This window comes from Malus sylvestris, chromosome 2 (assembly GCF_916048215.2).
Source record: "Malus sylvestris chromosome 2, drMalSylv7.2, whole genome shotgun sequence".
Lineage (NCBI taxonomy): Eukaryota > Viridiplantae > Streptophyta > Magnoliopsida > Rosales > Rosaceae > Malus > Malus sylvestris.
In genome coordinates, this window is record NC_062261.1 from 9,848,050 (window position 1) to 9,862,504 (window position 14,455).

Genomic DNA, 14,455 nt, shown 5'->3' on the forward strand with positions numbered 1-14,455 from the left:
GTAATAGATTTTTAGTTGAATGACCATTGCTCTAATTTGATTAAAGACCATTGCTCTAATTTGATTAAAGTTGAGGGACCATTGCTACAATTTACTCTTATTTGGTCGGAGCGCTCTCTTGAGTTTATCAAGTACGAGAATGGTATCTCAAACTCTTTTATAGGACTCTGCAGTTAATTGCACGCTTCTTAAATTGTACCACACGTGTTTAACAATGAAGTAGTAACAATACATATGATAACCTATCAAGAATTGTTATTAGCACTTCATAAAAAACCTTATTATGCACTAAAGTATATTTTTTCTTAGAAATACATAAAATCTGGAGTGCCAATAACGATTTCATTTAAACATTTATAAAACTTGAATTTTTTTTTTTTTCCATTACAAGTGATGTTACTATTCTAAGCATATGAAACGGAAAGAGAATGATTCAAATATGCATCACCAGATTGTTCTACTTTCATTTGTCCAACCAAGCAGCCAATTTTATGCCACTAAAGCTTCATGCAATTGAAGATTGGTCTTGAACGTGATTAGAAAGAGAACTAGGATTTGCAAGATTTAACTTTGATCCGCCTATGAACTTTGGCTCAGATCATGAATTAGTGATTGCATTCAATCTCCAAAAGATCCCAATTATTTCAAACTTTCTCCATTGGGAATGAAACTTTTACGGAATCCTCATGAATACAAAACACAGTTGGTTGAAAAAGAAGACATTATATGCTAGAGCAATCTATCTAAAGACACATTGAATTTTTGTTAGTAAAAAGGATGGAGCCTAAATTATTGCTAGAAGTCAAGAACTAACAAAATGATCAAGATGGTCCAACCACCCTTGTCAACTTCAATTAACAAAATTCAGTGAAGTGGACGCCAAGGAAACAAAACCCCTCATATGATCATTTTTCTTAACTTCTTTTAAGTAGAAAGCTAATCTTACACCACACCATCCGCTTCCAACGACCTCCGGTTGTAGCTACAGCCCCCGTTTTGAAACTTGTATTAAAAGGCCCTTCACACATCAACTCCACCATTAATATCTATCATTAGTTTGCCTAACCATGAATGCCGACGAGGGTAAACTGGTGGTCATGGGCCGGGCAGAGATTGACACCCGAGCACCTTTCCGGTCAGTCAAAGAAGCAGTTATGTTGTTCGGCGAAAGAGTTTTGGTCGGAGAAATATATGCCAATAAACTCAAAGAGGTGATCTAGCTAGCTAGCTTTGCTCCTTTAACTATTTGAGTTTTTGGAATTAAATGTTAAGAGTTGTTCCACATCGGTGAGGGACAAGGTTTGCTATGTGCTTATATGGTTTTGAGCTACTCTCCATATTGCCAATTGGTTTTATGGTGGAACTTCAATTGTATCATGGCTAAACCCCACATTTTCTGTGGGTATGAGCGTATTCAAGTTCTTCGTGCACCCACAGATCACGTACTAGAACCATTCCTCCATCACCACCCTTTGAAACCCACCCACCATTCGGATCATGTCACCCGTTTTCATGTCAGCGACTGACCGAAAACCCGTCACCACCAAACCATTTTACTTGAATTTAATTTCTCAATATTCAACTTTTTTGTCACATATTATGAATTTATAGTGTATTATTTTCTATGTTAGATTGGAGCTGCAGGGTCAAATGACACTAATGGACATGCTGCTCCGTCGAGGATCGAGGTCTTAATGGCCGAGCTCGAAGAAACAAAGAAAAGTCTACAGAAAGTTAGAGAAGAAAACAACTTAATGGCATACAGCATCAAGTCACTCAGAGAAGATCTTGAACATTCAAAACAAGAGCTCCACAAGTACTTGAAGGCAAGAGAGTTTGATGATCAGAAGCACCGAGTTGATCCTGAGATTGAAGAAGATTTTAAGTTCATCGCGACCGGAGACACGAAGTTTGAAACCAAAAAAATGTTGAGCCAAGAGGCTGAGGAATTTGTGCAGAAGGAAAGACATGTGAAGTTTGCAAGTCCTCCTTCGTTGGCTCAGGTTATTGTTAACAAAGAAGGGTCGCATGAGGGATATGAAAACCCTAGTTCTGTTAGAAAGCCAAATAAGAAGAAGCCTTTGATGCCTATGATGATTGGGTGGCTTTTTCGCAAAAGTAAGGCAATTCAGGAAGGTGGGTCTCCGAGAGCGTAAGGCTCCCATGAGCTATAAAGTCTTGTGTACGATTGACGCATGCAATCTCTCTCTCCCAAGGGGATGAGATTACAGGTGGAAACGAGTGAAGCAAAAACATAAGAGCTCTGTTTGTGTGAATGTGGTAGGAAATAAGCATATTAATAAATACTTATGTAATAGTCTAACGATCAAACACCACATCATTTGGTTTATAAATTTAGTTTAAATTTTTTGATATTTCTAGTATTACCCCCAATCTTTTAAGAACTATATGATGTGACGGTTAATTGTTAAATTTCTTCTTTAAATTATTAAAAATGAAATTCAACCATCAATTGAGTGAATAAGAAGGATAGAACTATTAAGTTTATTTATTTATAACTTTAATCTTGTTATGACACTTATGGCATGAATTCCATTGCTATCTATTGTTAACGCAAGTACTCCCTCAATATTTTTTATATACAAAACTAGCAACAAACAGAGCGACAACAAATTGGTAGCATGGTGGAGACATTGACCCCCCACGAACCCTAGTTACTATGCTCCATCTCTCACATATATACCCCAATTCTTTATTATTTGTAATTTATTTAGCTTCCCACCCAGAAATTTGGGAAATGCTTTTGCTCACTACCAAAGAGATGGTGAGTCGGTGACAACGCCATTACTCTATTAATTATCGTATCATGAGTCAGTATTGTTCTCCTACAGTTTTCATTTTGAGGACAGTAAGAACCAAATGCATATAAACCATAAGATTATATTAGTTTAGATTCAAATGTTTAAAATATTCGACAACTTGATAAAGCAAAATCAACTTAAAATCCATAAACCATTTAGAAAATTCATTTTCTTGTTTTGCTTCATTAAGTTGTCAAATATTTTAAGCCTTTAGATATAAATTAATATAATCTTGTGGTTAATATGCATTTGATTTTCATTCGTCTTCAAAATGAAAACCTTAGAAGAGTGTGACTCTTGATGAGTTTGATTAATTTATTTACCATAAAAATTTCGAAAACTAAACTAATATAATGATAATCAATAGGGTGATCAGCACCGGACCACTTTAGAACAATGAGCTAAAATGCACGCAGAAATTTGTGGAAGCTACAAACGCAGTAACTTGGGGTTGTGGTGGTAGTTCACAGAATTAAACAAAAATGATTGTCCTTTAATTTTTCCTGGCCGGTAAGTCGGCGGAATCGAACAGAAACCATGCAGTTGTTATATAGATTTGATTAAATTATGTGCCTTGCACATGAGTCCATGTGAAGGTCATCAGTGATGAAGACAACTTTTATTCAAGTAACATGCATGCATGGTTATAGTACTCTGCTTCGTCCCAACTGCCCCATACAAACCAATATATATTAAATGTTATTATTTTTTCTGATAGATGCATATGCTGAATCTAAATAATCGATTATGTCATTGTTTAATATCACGGTCTAATGTTGTTATTTTTTATTTATAAGTGTGAAATCTTAAATTTGATTTTAGCCAAATATGTATAAGGTCGAACCAATTTATTATTGTTAATCCATTGTGAAGAGAGCACACTTCCCACCATTACGTAGATAATATCTAATATATTAAAAATATATCGGTTATGTTGATTATTACTTGAATGTGTCTTCTAACAATTTATGCTCATAAACACTTTTATTGACAACGTTTTTGTTAGAAACACCACCAAATTTGATATTGATTCTCTTTAATTAAGTCAAGTATTTTTATTATTTGCTTTTCCAAAAAAAAACACAAAAAAATACTCAACGATCCATGAAGCACTAGATTTTCTGTCTAAAGTTATCATAAGCGTTTTTTGTTATTTGAAACTCACGGTGTAATGTGAAGAAGTTTGATTTCCATCATAAAACCAATTGACAATGTAGGAGGTAGCTTAATTACTTATAAGCACATATAATGTCCCTTCTCTCTCTGATGTGGAATTAATACTCTCAGCACACCCTGTATGGCGAATTTTCAAACCTAACACGTGGATAACACAAATTGAATGACGTGGAGTATAGAATATAGATGGTTGTTGAGCATCGCACGCATGCACATAAAACAATTTGCTCTGATACAATGAAAAAAAAGTTGAAGTTCCGGTGGAACTCCAACTTTTTCAAAATGAAACCAAGTTTTGCAAAGAAAACATTACCAAACAAACCAAGTCAAACACATTGTACATAAAAACAAACATAACATACACACACACACAAATCCTGAGTTGTCGTCCCATGCAAACAGATTCTCTTATAAATATAGTAGCTAGTACTCTCTCATGCTTCAACGACCACAACTGAATTAAGAATTTCAGACACAGAGAAACCAAGAGAAGGAAGCCATAGAGCAAACTAGCAAGTTCCAAGAAAACTATGAAAACCCATCTATGCATTCCAAGGATGAGAAGCAACAACCCCTCATGCACAAACAAGATCAGCAAACGTCTGTCTCCCATGACTCTCCTCGACCGGTTTCGCGAGGCTGTTTTTCGCTTGATCATGTTGTCGGCAGTCTCTTCCAACAAGACGGCGAGCCACGGTGGCCGATCTAGTGCAGATGTGCAGCGGTATTACCGTCCAAACGACTCTCACCGCACCGAGGCCGTCGCGGATTGCATTGAGTTTATCAAGAAGAAGGCTTCGCCGGAGGACCAAGACAGCCGCGGCTCTTCTGCTAGTGCTAGTAGTTCCGTTGATGGCGCAGCGGATTGAGACATGGTCATACCTGTGCTAGTTATGTGAGATTTTAGTTATTTAGTGTTTGATTTATCTTGAATTTGTGAGATGTGAGAGTAGATATTGTTCATGTACCAATTTATTTCTACAGAAAGTGTTGGTTGAAAATGTTAGAGTGAAGTGAATTGTAAATTATTGATATGCATATTTACAGGGAATTGATTCTATATTCATAATTCGTTAAATTTGTTATTTATTATAAAAACCAGCTGAATAATAGTAAACTCTCATAATTTTGGAAGAGAGAATAAATATGCACCAAATACTCAAACGAGTTAAGCAGATGACGTGTTATCGTAATGGCGAAAAACAATTATGTATATGCATCATAGTGCGGGTTCGATCCCCCACCAATTCTTCTTCCCATAACAATTAACTATTTAACCTATTAACGCTATTGTTTGTTACAAAAAAAAAGGAGTCAAGCCAAATATCCATCGTTCCCATACCATTGTTTAAAAGGAAAACTAATGAAAAGAAGCTTGAAAACTTTGAATTTTAACAATAAGGACAAAATAAATGGTAAAGTGAAAAGTACCATAATTACTTTTTAATGTAAAAATGTGATTTTTTTATTAAAGTAAATAGTACCGAAAGTTTTTTGTTAAAGTTCCTCCATTTAAAATGTTGAAAATTAAAACGTATTTATTGTTTAAGTATCATATACTGACCACACTTCACTTTTTGGAAGCATAACGGTGATATTGCTATGCTAAACCCATTTCCCTAAACAAATACAAAGGTTCCTCAAAAAAAAAAAAAAAAAAAAAAAAAAAAACAAATACAAAGGATGCTTATTAACTAAAAGAGAAGCTTTGTTCTCATGCACTCAAAACTTTCTTCGTCGGAGTTTATATGTTTAAGTGTTTTTTAAAAGGGAGTTTTAACGAAAAGTCCACGGAACTGTTCACTTTAACGAAAAACCACATTTTTACACTAAAAAGTCAAACCTGGTACTATTCACTTTACCCTTTATTTTGTCTTTATCATTAAAACTCAAAGTTTTCAAGTCTTTTTCATTAGTTTTTTTTTTTAAATAGTGTTAGAGCCAATGTGCGAGTTTAGAAGATGCGTATCAAACTTACTGTCAAGATATATCCTTTTGGAATTTATGCGAGTTTATATTGCCCATGCACTGGCTCAATTGAGAATCAAACTTACTATCAAGATGTATCTTTATGAAATTTATGCGAGTTTAACCTAAATACATTCCCTAACTTAGTGAAAACACTCACTTCTAGTAGACCTAAAACTAATTTTATCCGTATATATGCTAAAGTCTTGTTGAATAAATAAGGTAAAAGACAAGTTGGACACATTGCTACTAGACCTGAATGTGTTTTTAAATTTTGAGATTCGTGTTTATCAACTATTTAGATTTTAATATTTATACTCATCCAACAGTGTTAAATACGGTATAATGTTAAAAAGACCTTGACCAAAAGCAAAAGCTTTGGCAACATGACCAAGAAAAGATCTTTAAACGACATGACGTAAGTTTAAGCTGAATTGGGCTCTTTGGGCCGGGCTTCAGCTCACCCAATAGCCAATTGCAAAGTCCCGGTTTTCTAATTTTGGCAGGAATAATGTTGGAACTGGGCAGGTTTTAGAAAGAAGGAGAAAGGGGCGGAGGACTTCGCACTGCGGAGGTTGAAGACGCAGGCAGGCGGCGGAGGGCGTCACTGGAATTTTATAATTTCGCCAAATGAGATAAACCCAGCACAATATCAACAATCCCAGATGGCTGGTAACGAAAAATTTCATATTTTTCACTTTGATTTGTTGCGAATTGTTGTAGAATTACTGATGTAATTTAATTTAATTTGGTATAATTTTTGCTGCGAAAAGGGGGATCCGAAAGAGAAGATAAGGTCTCTCTGGAGCTGACGGAGGAAATTATTCAGAGCATGGAAGTTGGGTTAGCTTTCAGAGACTATGTAATTCCTTTTACCGTTCTGTTTCTGATTGTTTTATTTAATTTTATCCGTTGTTATTTGAATCTGAGTATTTGTTTGCATATGTGGGTTATATGCACCCGAGTTCAAATCCGCTTCTCCTCGTATATTAGAATAGTTTAGGATACCCGTCGTGCGTTAAAAAGAAATAAATTTTATGTCATTGTATGGATTTTTATGCGCAGAGTGGTAGAATTAGTTCATTGGACTTTCACAAGGCGTATAGTTATGTAGTGACTGCTAGTGATGACGAGTCGATTCGCCTGTATGATGTCTCCACTGCAACATGCTTGAAGACCATCAATAGCAAAAAGTATGGAGTTGATTTGGTTTGCTTTACTTCTCATCCGACAACCGTTATATACTCTTCCAAAAATGGCTGGGATGGTATGCTTTGCAATTTTTCGCTTGTATCTCAACTTTCGCATTTGATATATATGCTTGTTATCTATGTGTTTACTTAGAATCGGTTAGTTCCTAATGTGATATTATGATTTATTCATTCAGAATCCTTGAGGCTTCTCTCGTTGAATGACAATAAGTACTTGCGCTACTTCAAAGGCCACCATGACAGGTTTGGTTTCAGGATTGATCACCATTTGATTTCTCCTAAGTGGGTGCTTTTACGAGCTTATATGTGTAATTGGAAAATTGGGTTTTATATGTTTTTTGTAGGGTAGTCTCGCTTAGCTTGTGTTCTCGTAAAGACTGCTTCATCTCGGGCTCTCTTGATAGAACTGTTCTGCTTTGGGATCAACGTGCCGAGAAATGCCAGGTAGTTATTGGGTGCAGTTTCTTACATTTCATTTATTTCTTCAAATGTTTTATAGTATGTACCTGTATTTTAGGGTCTATTACGCGTTCAAGGAAGGCCTGCCACAGCTTATGATGATCAAGGACTAGTTTTTGCAATTGCCTTTGGTGGATACATAAGAATGTTTGATGCCAGAATGTACGAAAAGGTTAGTTGCTTTGTATTTGAGTACATTTGAAAATTGGGAAGCTTGCAGTTATGTAGAGTTAAGCATGGCTGATTTGATTGCCTAAACTGTTTTATCTTGTTAGGGTCCTTTTGAAATCTTTTCTGTTGGGGGAGATATGTCAGATGCAAATGTTATCAAGTTCAGTAACGATGGGAGACTTATGCTGTTAACAACCACAGGTGGACATATTCATGTTCTTGATTCATTCCGTGGAACACTTGTAAGTTCTCCACAACAACTCGTTATTAAAGTAAATTACATTGAATTAACTAGATTATCTTAAATCAATAGACTCTGTACGATTTATTCTTTCTAATATGGCTTCTCCATCATTGTTGTTTAGTTATCCACATACAATGTAAAGCCAGTCTCCAGCAATTCAACGTTAGAGGCTTCTTTTAGCCCCGAGGGGATGTTTGTCATATCAGGTATGCACTTCTCCTTAATGCCATGTGAATAAGCTCTGGGATATCATCTTGTTGGTTGCGTAGCGTTAATGACATTCATCTTATCTTGCATAGTTTCTTGAAGGCTGCCGTCTCATTTTCACACATTTCTTGAAGGCTGTCGTTTCATTTTCATGCATATATTTTATTAATTAGACTTCCCAGAAAATACTTGCTTTCCCTAACATTGCCCATAAACCTATCCATGACAAAAATAACCTGTACGATCACCGGATTGACATACAAGTGATCTATTGGTTTCTAAATTTTTGGCAGGTTCAGGTGATGGTAGTGTCTATGCTTGGAGTGTTCGGAGCGGGAAAGAAGTAAGATATAATATTCTTCTTTCATTTGTAATGATTTGTTCCCACTTTAGTACAATGTGTGCGCACCTTATGGTTCTAATTACTGCAATTTATGTTTGTAACCTATCCAGGTCACAAGCTGGAAGAGCACCGAAAATGAACCTCCAGTTATCAAATGGGCTCCTGGAAACCTAATGTTTGCAACTGGATCGTCCGAACTATCATTTTGGATTCCAGATTTGTCTAAATTGGGATCTTACGTTGGAAGAAAGTAGAAATCTCCGGTCATCTCCCGGCAAATTTCTAGCCCAAATCAGCTCGAAGAGACCATTTAACCGTCGACTTGTTACTGAAACTTGAGGTTACCGCCAGAGTCCCATCAAAACTGTTGTCGTGTTTCGTCCTTGCTTTCGGGACCCCAGTAACAGAAAAAAAACAATTGTACTACATATTATGAGTCATGCTTTTTAACTCCTACAAAGTAGATTCTGAAAGTGTTTGCAGATGCTCTGCGGGTAATGTCCTGGTAGTATTACCTTGCCTTTGTAAAGTCAGTGTCAGGGACCTGAATGTAAATTTTGCAGAATTATCACTTCCAAATTTGTAATAGTATTACTATGCTTCTTTCTTTCTTCCCTGACTGTAATTTATTTTATGGAGATGAAGTGTCAGATCAGAGGTGGAGGCCACACTCACACACATGACAAAATGGGTGTTTCCTTCTGTTGAATTACCAGATGAAACCATGCCCACCAAAAGTCCAGGACAATTGTCGACGGCGTCGGTCATCCCATGCGTGAGTAATTGGAAGTTGTTGATTAGAGAAAACTCACATGCACGACAATGTTATTGCATTATTTTGCGGTTTAACTTTTTCGCATGACAATGTGTGTAACTGAGTTAGATGTATTGTCACAATGGCATTTCGGTGGTGGTATCACAGACCAATTGAATTGTTATTGTGTTTTAACTTCTTCACATAATTCTTCGTTATATGGAAGTTCTTTGCTTTGGTGCGGTATAAGAGTTACACAATGCTGATGTTAGAATTTTGTATACCCAATAAATTAATAATTTTGGTTAAATAAGATTTTTAGAACTTGAAGATTATGTGATTATTAATTTGCTAAATGTATAAAATAATGCATTATAAAAAATTCATATAGGTCTCATGTAATATATAAATTAATAATGGTTAAAGAAATCCACTATTGTAATTGTATTTTAGTGCTACCTGGATTATCTATGTTGTACTCGCACAATGCTATGCATTTCATCTGTCATTATTGATTTATTTACATCTTTGAGATGAGAAGCCATTGTTCAATTGTTGTATGTATGATTTGTTGTGTTACCATGACTTTTGTTTATTTAAATAGAGTTTTTGCGTGGTTAAATGTTCATAAAATAGAATAATGTAGTACATTGAACAATGTACAATCTATTTTTGAGAAAAATAAGTAGATTCATGAATTTTACTTGGTTACATAAAATTGTTAGTTCGTAAAACGAAAACTAAATAGAGTATACAATCTTTAAGAAAACAATGAATATCTTGGTAAATTAATAAGTTAAAAATTAATTTTAATAAATCATAAATAATTCATATTAGTAATTTATTCATTATAGATTATTAATAATTGCTAAATTAATATATTCTTCTTTGTCTCAAGAATACTAATTTATAAAGGAGGGTAAAATTAGGTAGACTAAATTTTAAAATTAAATTTGCAAAATAAATTATGGGTCACCAATAGGAAATAAGCACGTTAATCAATACTTAAGTAGTAATTCAATCATCAACAACCGCATCATTTAATTTACAAAATTTAGTTTAAAAATTTAATCTACCTAGCAACTAGCATGACCCATCAATAAAAATTAAGAGGAATTACAACTTACGAAGGCTTCTACCGTACAAAATGGACGAAAAAGTCCTCAATTTGATAGAACAATTGACATATCTAAACAACGAGTGAGACATTAACACGAGCTGAAAGTTTAGGGGGTTCATAACCAAATTGAATTAGAGAATAAAGTGAAACAAGGTCTATAATTTATAGGAGAGATTACAAAAATTTTCCCTGAATTCAAACTAAGAGACTAATTAAGGAAGTTCTCCATTCAAAGAGAAGAAGAGGAAGATAGAACAAACATAATGTGGGGAGGCATATGTGAGGATCAATTAATAGGTGAAAATCTTGAGCCACAACAATACTGATACAAATGGAAACCAAACCAACTTGGAAAATACGGATTTGAAACACTTTACATGAAACTGGCCGAAAAGCATGATGTATGGCATCCCTCATTTTGCTGGTAAGGGACATTACGTACTTGAAGTCACAGAAAGCTTTAAAGATTTTATTCGATCAACAACTAAATCTTCTCTCCATAATAACTAAATCTTCTCTCCATAATATATATATATATATATATATATATATATATATATATATATATGCAGCAAGGAAGAACAAGAAGCATTGTTACCCCATTGAGGCCATACCCTAGTCGTATTATCCTATTCTTAAAAGCTTGCATGCCCTCAACGACATTAGGGTTTCTCCTAAGCTATAAAGTTTGAACCTTGGTCAAACCAGAAAAAGGAATGCCATCCCACCCAAAATCTTGGTGATGGGGACCTCTTAAGATTATGGAGGTGTCTACAAGCTGCTCTACCAGACCCAAGAAAACTGAACCCCAAAATTATGAATAATGTAGAGTGAATATGTTTTGGGTGAATGTCTTTGTGAATGTGTGTCATCATGTGGCTCATTTCGTATCATGTTTATTTGCACCCACATTTTATCTATGTGCCTTGTTCAACTCATTTCATACCCATTTGGTGGTATTGTTTTGGCTTCTCTGAAATTGTTAACTTGCTATATAAAAGTGAGAGAGCGAGAGAGGAAATGAATGAAGTTGTATGTAGTCTAAGTGGTCAAAATATTTATCCTTACATTTGATGTAGTGTGTATATTAGCAAAGTATTCCTCTATACGCTAGCCATGTATATGGATATATACAAAGGGTATAGAATCAAATAATTTTCAAGTTTAGAAGACACTGCATTAGCTCCTCACACATAATTAAGAAGACATTCCTTCTTGCATAAAAAAATCATTGTCTAACATGTACGCAGAAGTAGCTTATTAAATATTAAAAATAAAATTTATGATGCATGATAAATTTTAATTTTTACACAAATATAAAAAGAAATGACTTCTTACATCTAATAAGAAACCAAGTATTTTCGAATTCTAGATGACCCTTTCCTTTTGCCTTCTTTTTTGCTTTAAATATTTTGGTATTAGTCACTATTTGGACATGCATGTTACTCAGCCAAATGGGGGTGTTGAGACACATTTTTCTAAGTTTTCGCATAAACTCAACGGTATTAGAACATATGATAATTTTACTTACATAGTTGTGTCCTAATTTGACCTATATGTAATTGACCTTTTAGGATGAAAGTGTCTTATATCAAAACTCTAAATGCTAAGCTTTTGGAGTTAGTTTCAGCTTTCAATGGCGATGGTTGTACTGATACTGGGTTACAATTAGAATTAAATTCAAGATTCGATTCTTTTCAATATAGCCTCAAACGCACTAACTGATAGATCCATATATATGAAGAGGCATACTGTAGGCTTTGTGAACTCACCTTTTTGAATAAGCGAAGGGGAATCGATGTTGGTCCAAACAACAAGAACGGTGACTTACTATATCAAAAGTTTACTTAAGTTGTAGCAACTAGGTGAAGTGAATAGTATCAAGTTTAACTTTTAGTGTAAAAATGTGGTTTTTCGTTAAAGTGAACAGTACCGTGGACTTTTCGTTAAAACTCCCTAGACAAAAGGAAAACTAATGAAAAGAGTTTGAAAACTTTAAGTTTTAATGATAAGGACAAAATAAAGGGTAAAGTGAATAGTATCAAGTTTGACTTTTTAGTGTAAAAATATGGTTTTTCGTTAAAATGAACAGTAACCGTGGGTTTTTCGTTAAAACTCTCTTAGACAAAATATGAACAATGTAAAGCAATTGAATCCAACGCTTAAATATTGTTGCAAGTAATTGGATCCAGCGCTTAAACTTCATCGTGATTGGATATAATCCAAATATAAACACATAATTTGCAACTTAGAGCATCTCCAGTAATCACCCAATTGCAAAAGCAATTGGATTGAACTGCCCTTGGCCCAATAATGTGAAAAAATTGGAGGCGACTGGGTGGGATGCAAGAGCCCTTGCGGTTGCCCTGCCAACTCTTGACGGGACTTGCGCCCGCATGAAGGCCAGCAAACAGAACCCCTTCCCCCCTCCCTCCCCCACCCCCCAAAAAAAAAACACAAAAAAACAAAATAAAAAATTTGATTATGTGCCACATGGCGCTTTGAGGAGTTTCTGATTTCAAAAAATTGAAAAATTCAACGGCCATGATTAATCAACTCTAAAAAATAAAATAAAAATAACCAAAAAAAAGAACTTACAAAGTCCACACGTAAAAATCTTACATAATTTAACGTACTTACAAATTAAACATTTAAAAATAAACAAAAATCTATGACAATATGACATGTGGAGGATAACATGAAGAAAATATTAAACAAATAAAAATATATTAATAAATAGTAATCACCTTTGCTTTTTCTTCTTCTAAATATGTGAACTTGCACAAAAATAATTACCGTTTAAAATGAATAGTTAGAGCAATTTCATTGCGCTTGTCTTCTAATTACCCTGACCTTCCACTAACGGGGTGGAGATACGTATGCCAAAAACAAGAGAGAAGAATATTTTGGAATTTCCCAAGACCAAGATGGTTCAAACTTCAAAATTTATACTCCCCCCACTACCACTAGCTCCCACCTCTACTTTATAAAAACGGCTGCATATACAAACACATTCACACACACTTGCGAGAGATTTTTCAATGTGATCGTCACACAAGATGGTACATCACGTGTACTTATATAAAAGGTAGGTTATGTGTGTTAAAAGGTTAATAACTTAAAAATTAAATTTTTTCACCATTTACATAAAAACATATGGTGTATCATTCGTATTCCCGTCACAACTAAAAATTTCTTCATCTTTTTTACCCTAACAGCGTGTCTTTCTATCTTAAATTTTTCTTTCATATCATTGGCAAATCTTTTCGACAAAACACACACATGTATACACAACAAATCCTTAACGTAAAGCACCGTAGTTTAGCCTCAAGTTCAGGGGGCCCACCCAAAATCTCTGTCGAGAAATTACGTCACACTTAGCAGGGAAGGCCATCAGATTGAAATCTCCATATCCACCATCATCTTCTTCGTGATCTTGTACCGATGAAGTTTTAATTAACTGGTAAGTGCATGAAAATGACTACATCATTAATACATTATTTAATTCAGTGAATGTGACGACAAACCATCTCAGTAAAGTCTGGACCGTCGGATCATGTTCTTGGTGACGATGAAAATTGAACAATATGAAGGCTGACAACTTACCTAATTGATAAGAACTTAAACAGAACCTATTCACTACCACCGATACAGTCCGGATCATTAATACAAGATTATGTATAAAAATTTCTTCACACGACTTGTGTATTAGTAGCTTAAGAGGCTGACAGTAAATTGGTTATTGAAAGTCTCTGTCCTAATAAACAGCTCTCTATATTTATGAATGAACCATGGGATTATTATTATACTTTACTGAATCCATGCATCTTGATTAGCAAATAATTATCATGGAATATTCTCGGGAAAGGGACAACTAAAAGTTAAACGTGAGCTAATAAATCAGTCGATTAAGTGCTTTGCATGACACGTACATAAAACCCAATAACTTTTAACCTAATTAAATAGTTGAAGCCAACAAA

General features: G+C 34.7%; 2 protein-coding genes across 2 annotated transcripts; both read left to right on the forward strand.

Annotated features, from left to right (window-relative positions):
* Positions 1–955: 955 nt before the first annotated feature.
* Positions 956–2,375, forward strand: LOC126610508 (WEB family protein At3g51220-like). Its single transcript, XM_050278601.1, has 2 exons — positions 956–1,211; positions 1,632–2,375. The coding sequence occupies exons 1-2, from the start codon at positions 1,068–1,070 to the stop codon at positions 2,154–2,156; spliced, it is 669 nt and encodes a 222-aa protein (XP_050134558.1). The 5' UTR covers positions 956–1,067; the 3' UTR covers positions 2,157–2,375.
* Positions 2,376–6,470: 4,095 nt separating this feature from the next.
* LOC126613816 (protein ANTHESIS POMOTING FACTOR 1) lies at positions 6,471–9,212 on the forward strand. The gene is made up of 10 exons (XM_050281416.1): positions 6,471–6,638; positions 6,740–6,828; positions 7,032–7,233; positions 7,354–7,420; positions 7,522–7,621; positions 7,695–7,808; positions 7,912–8,049; positions 8,173–8,257; positions 8,552–8,601; positions 8,712–9,212. Exons 1-10 carry the CDS (start codon positions 6,632–6,634, stop codon positions 8,853–8,855), a joined length of 996 nt encoding a protein of 331 aa, XP_050137373.1. The 5' UTR covers positions 6,471–6,631; the 3' UTR covers positions 8,856–9,212.
* Positions 9,213–14,455: the final 5,243 nt, after the last annotated feature.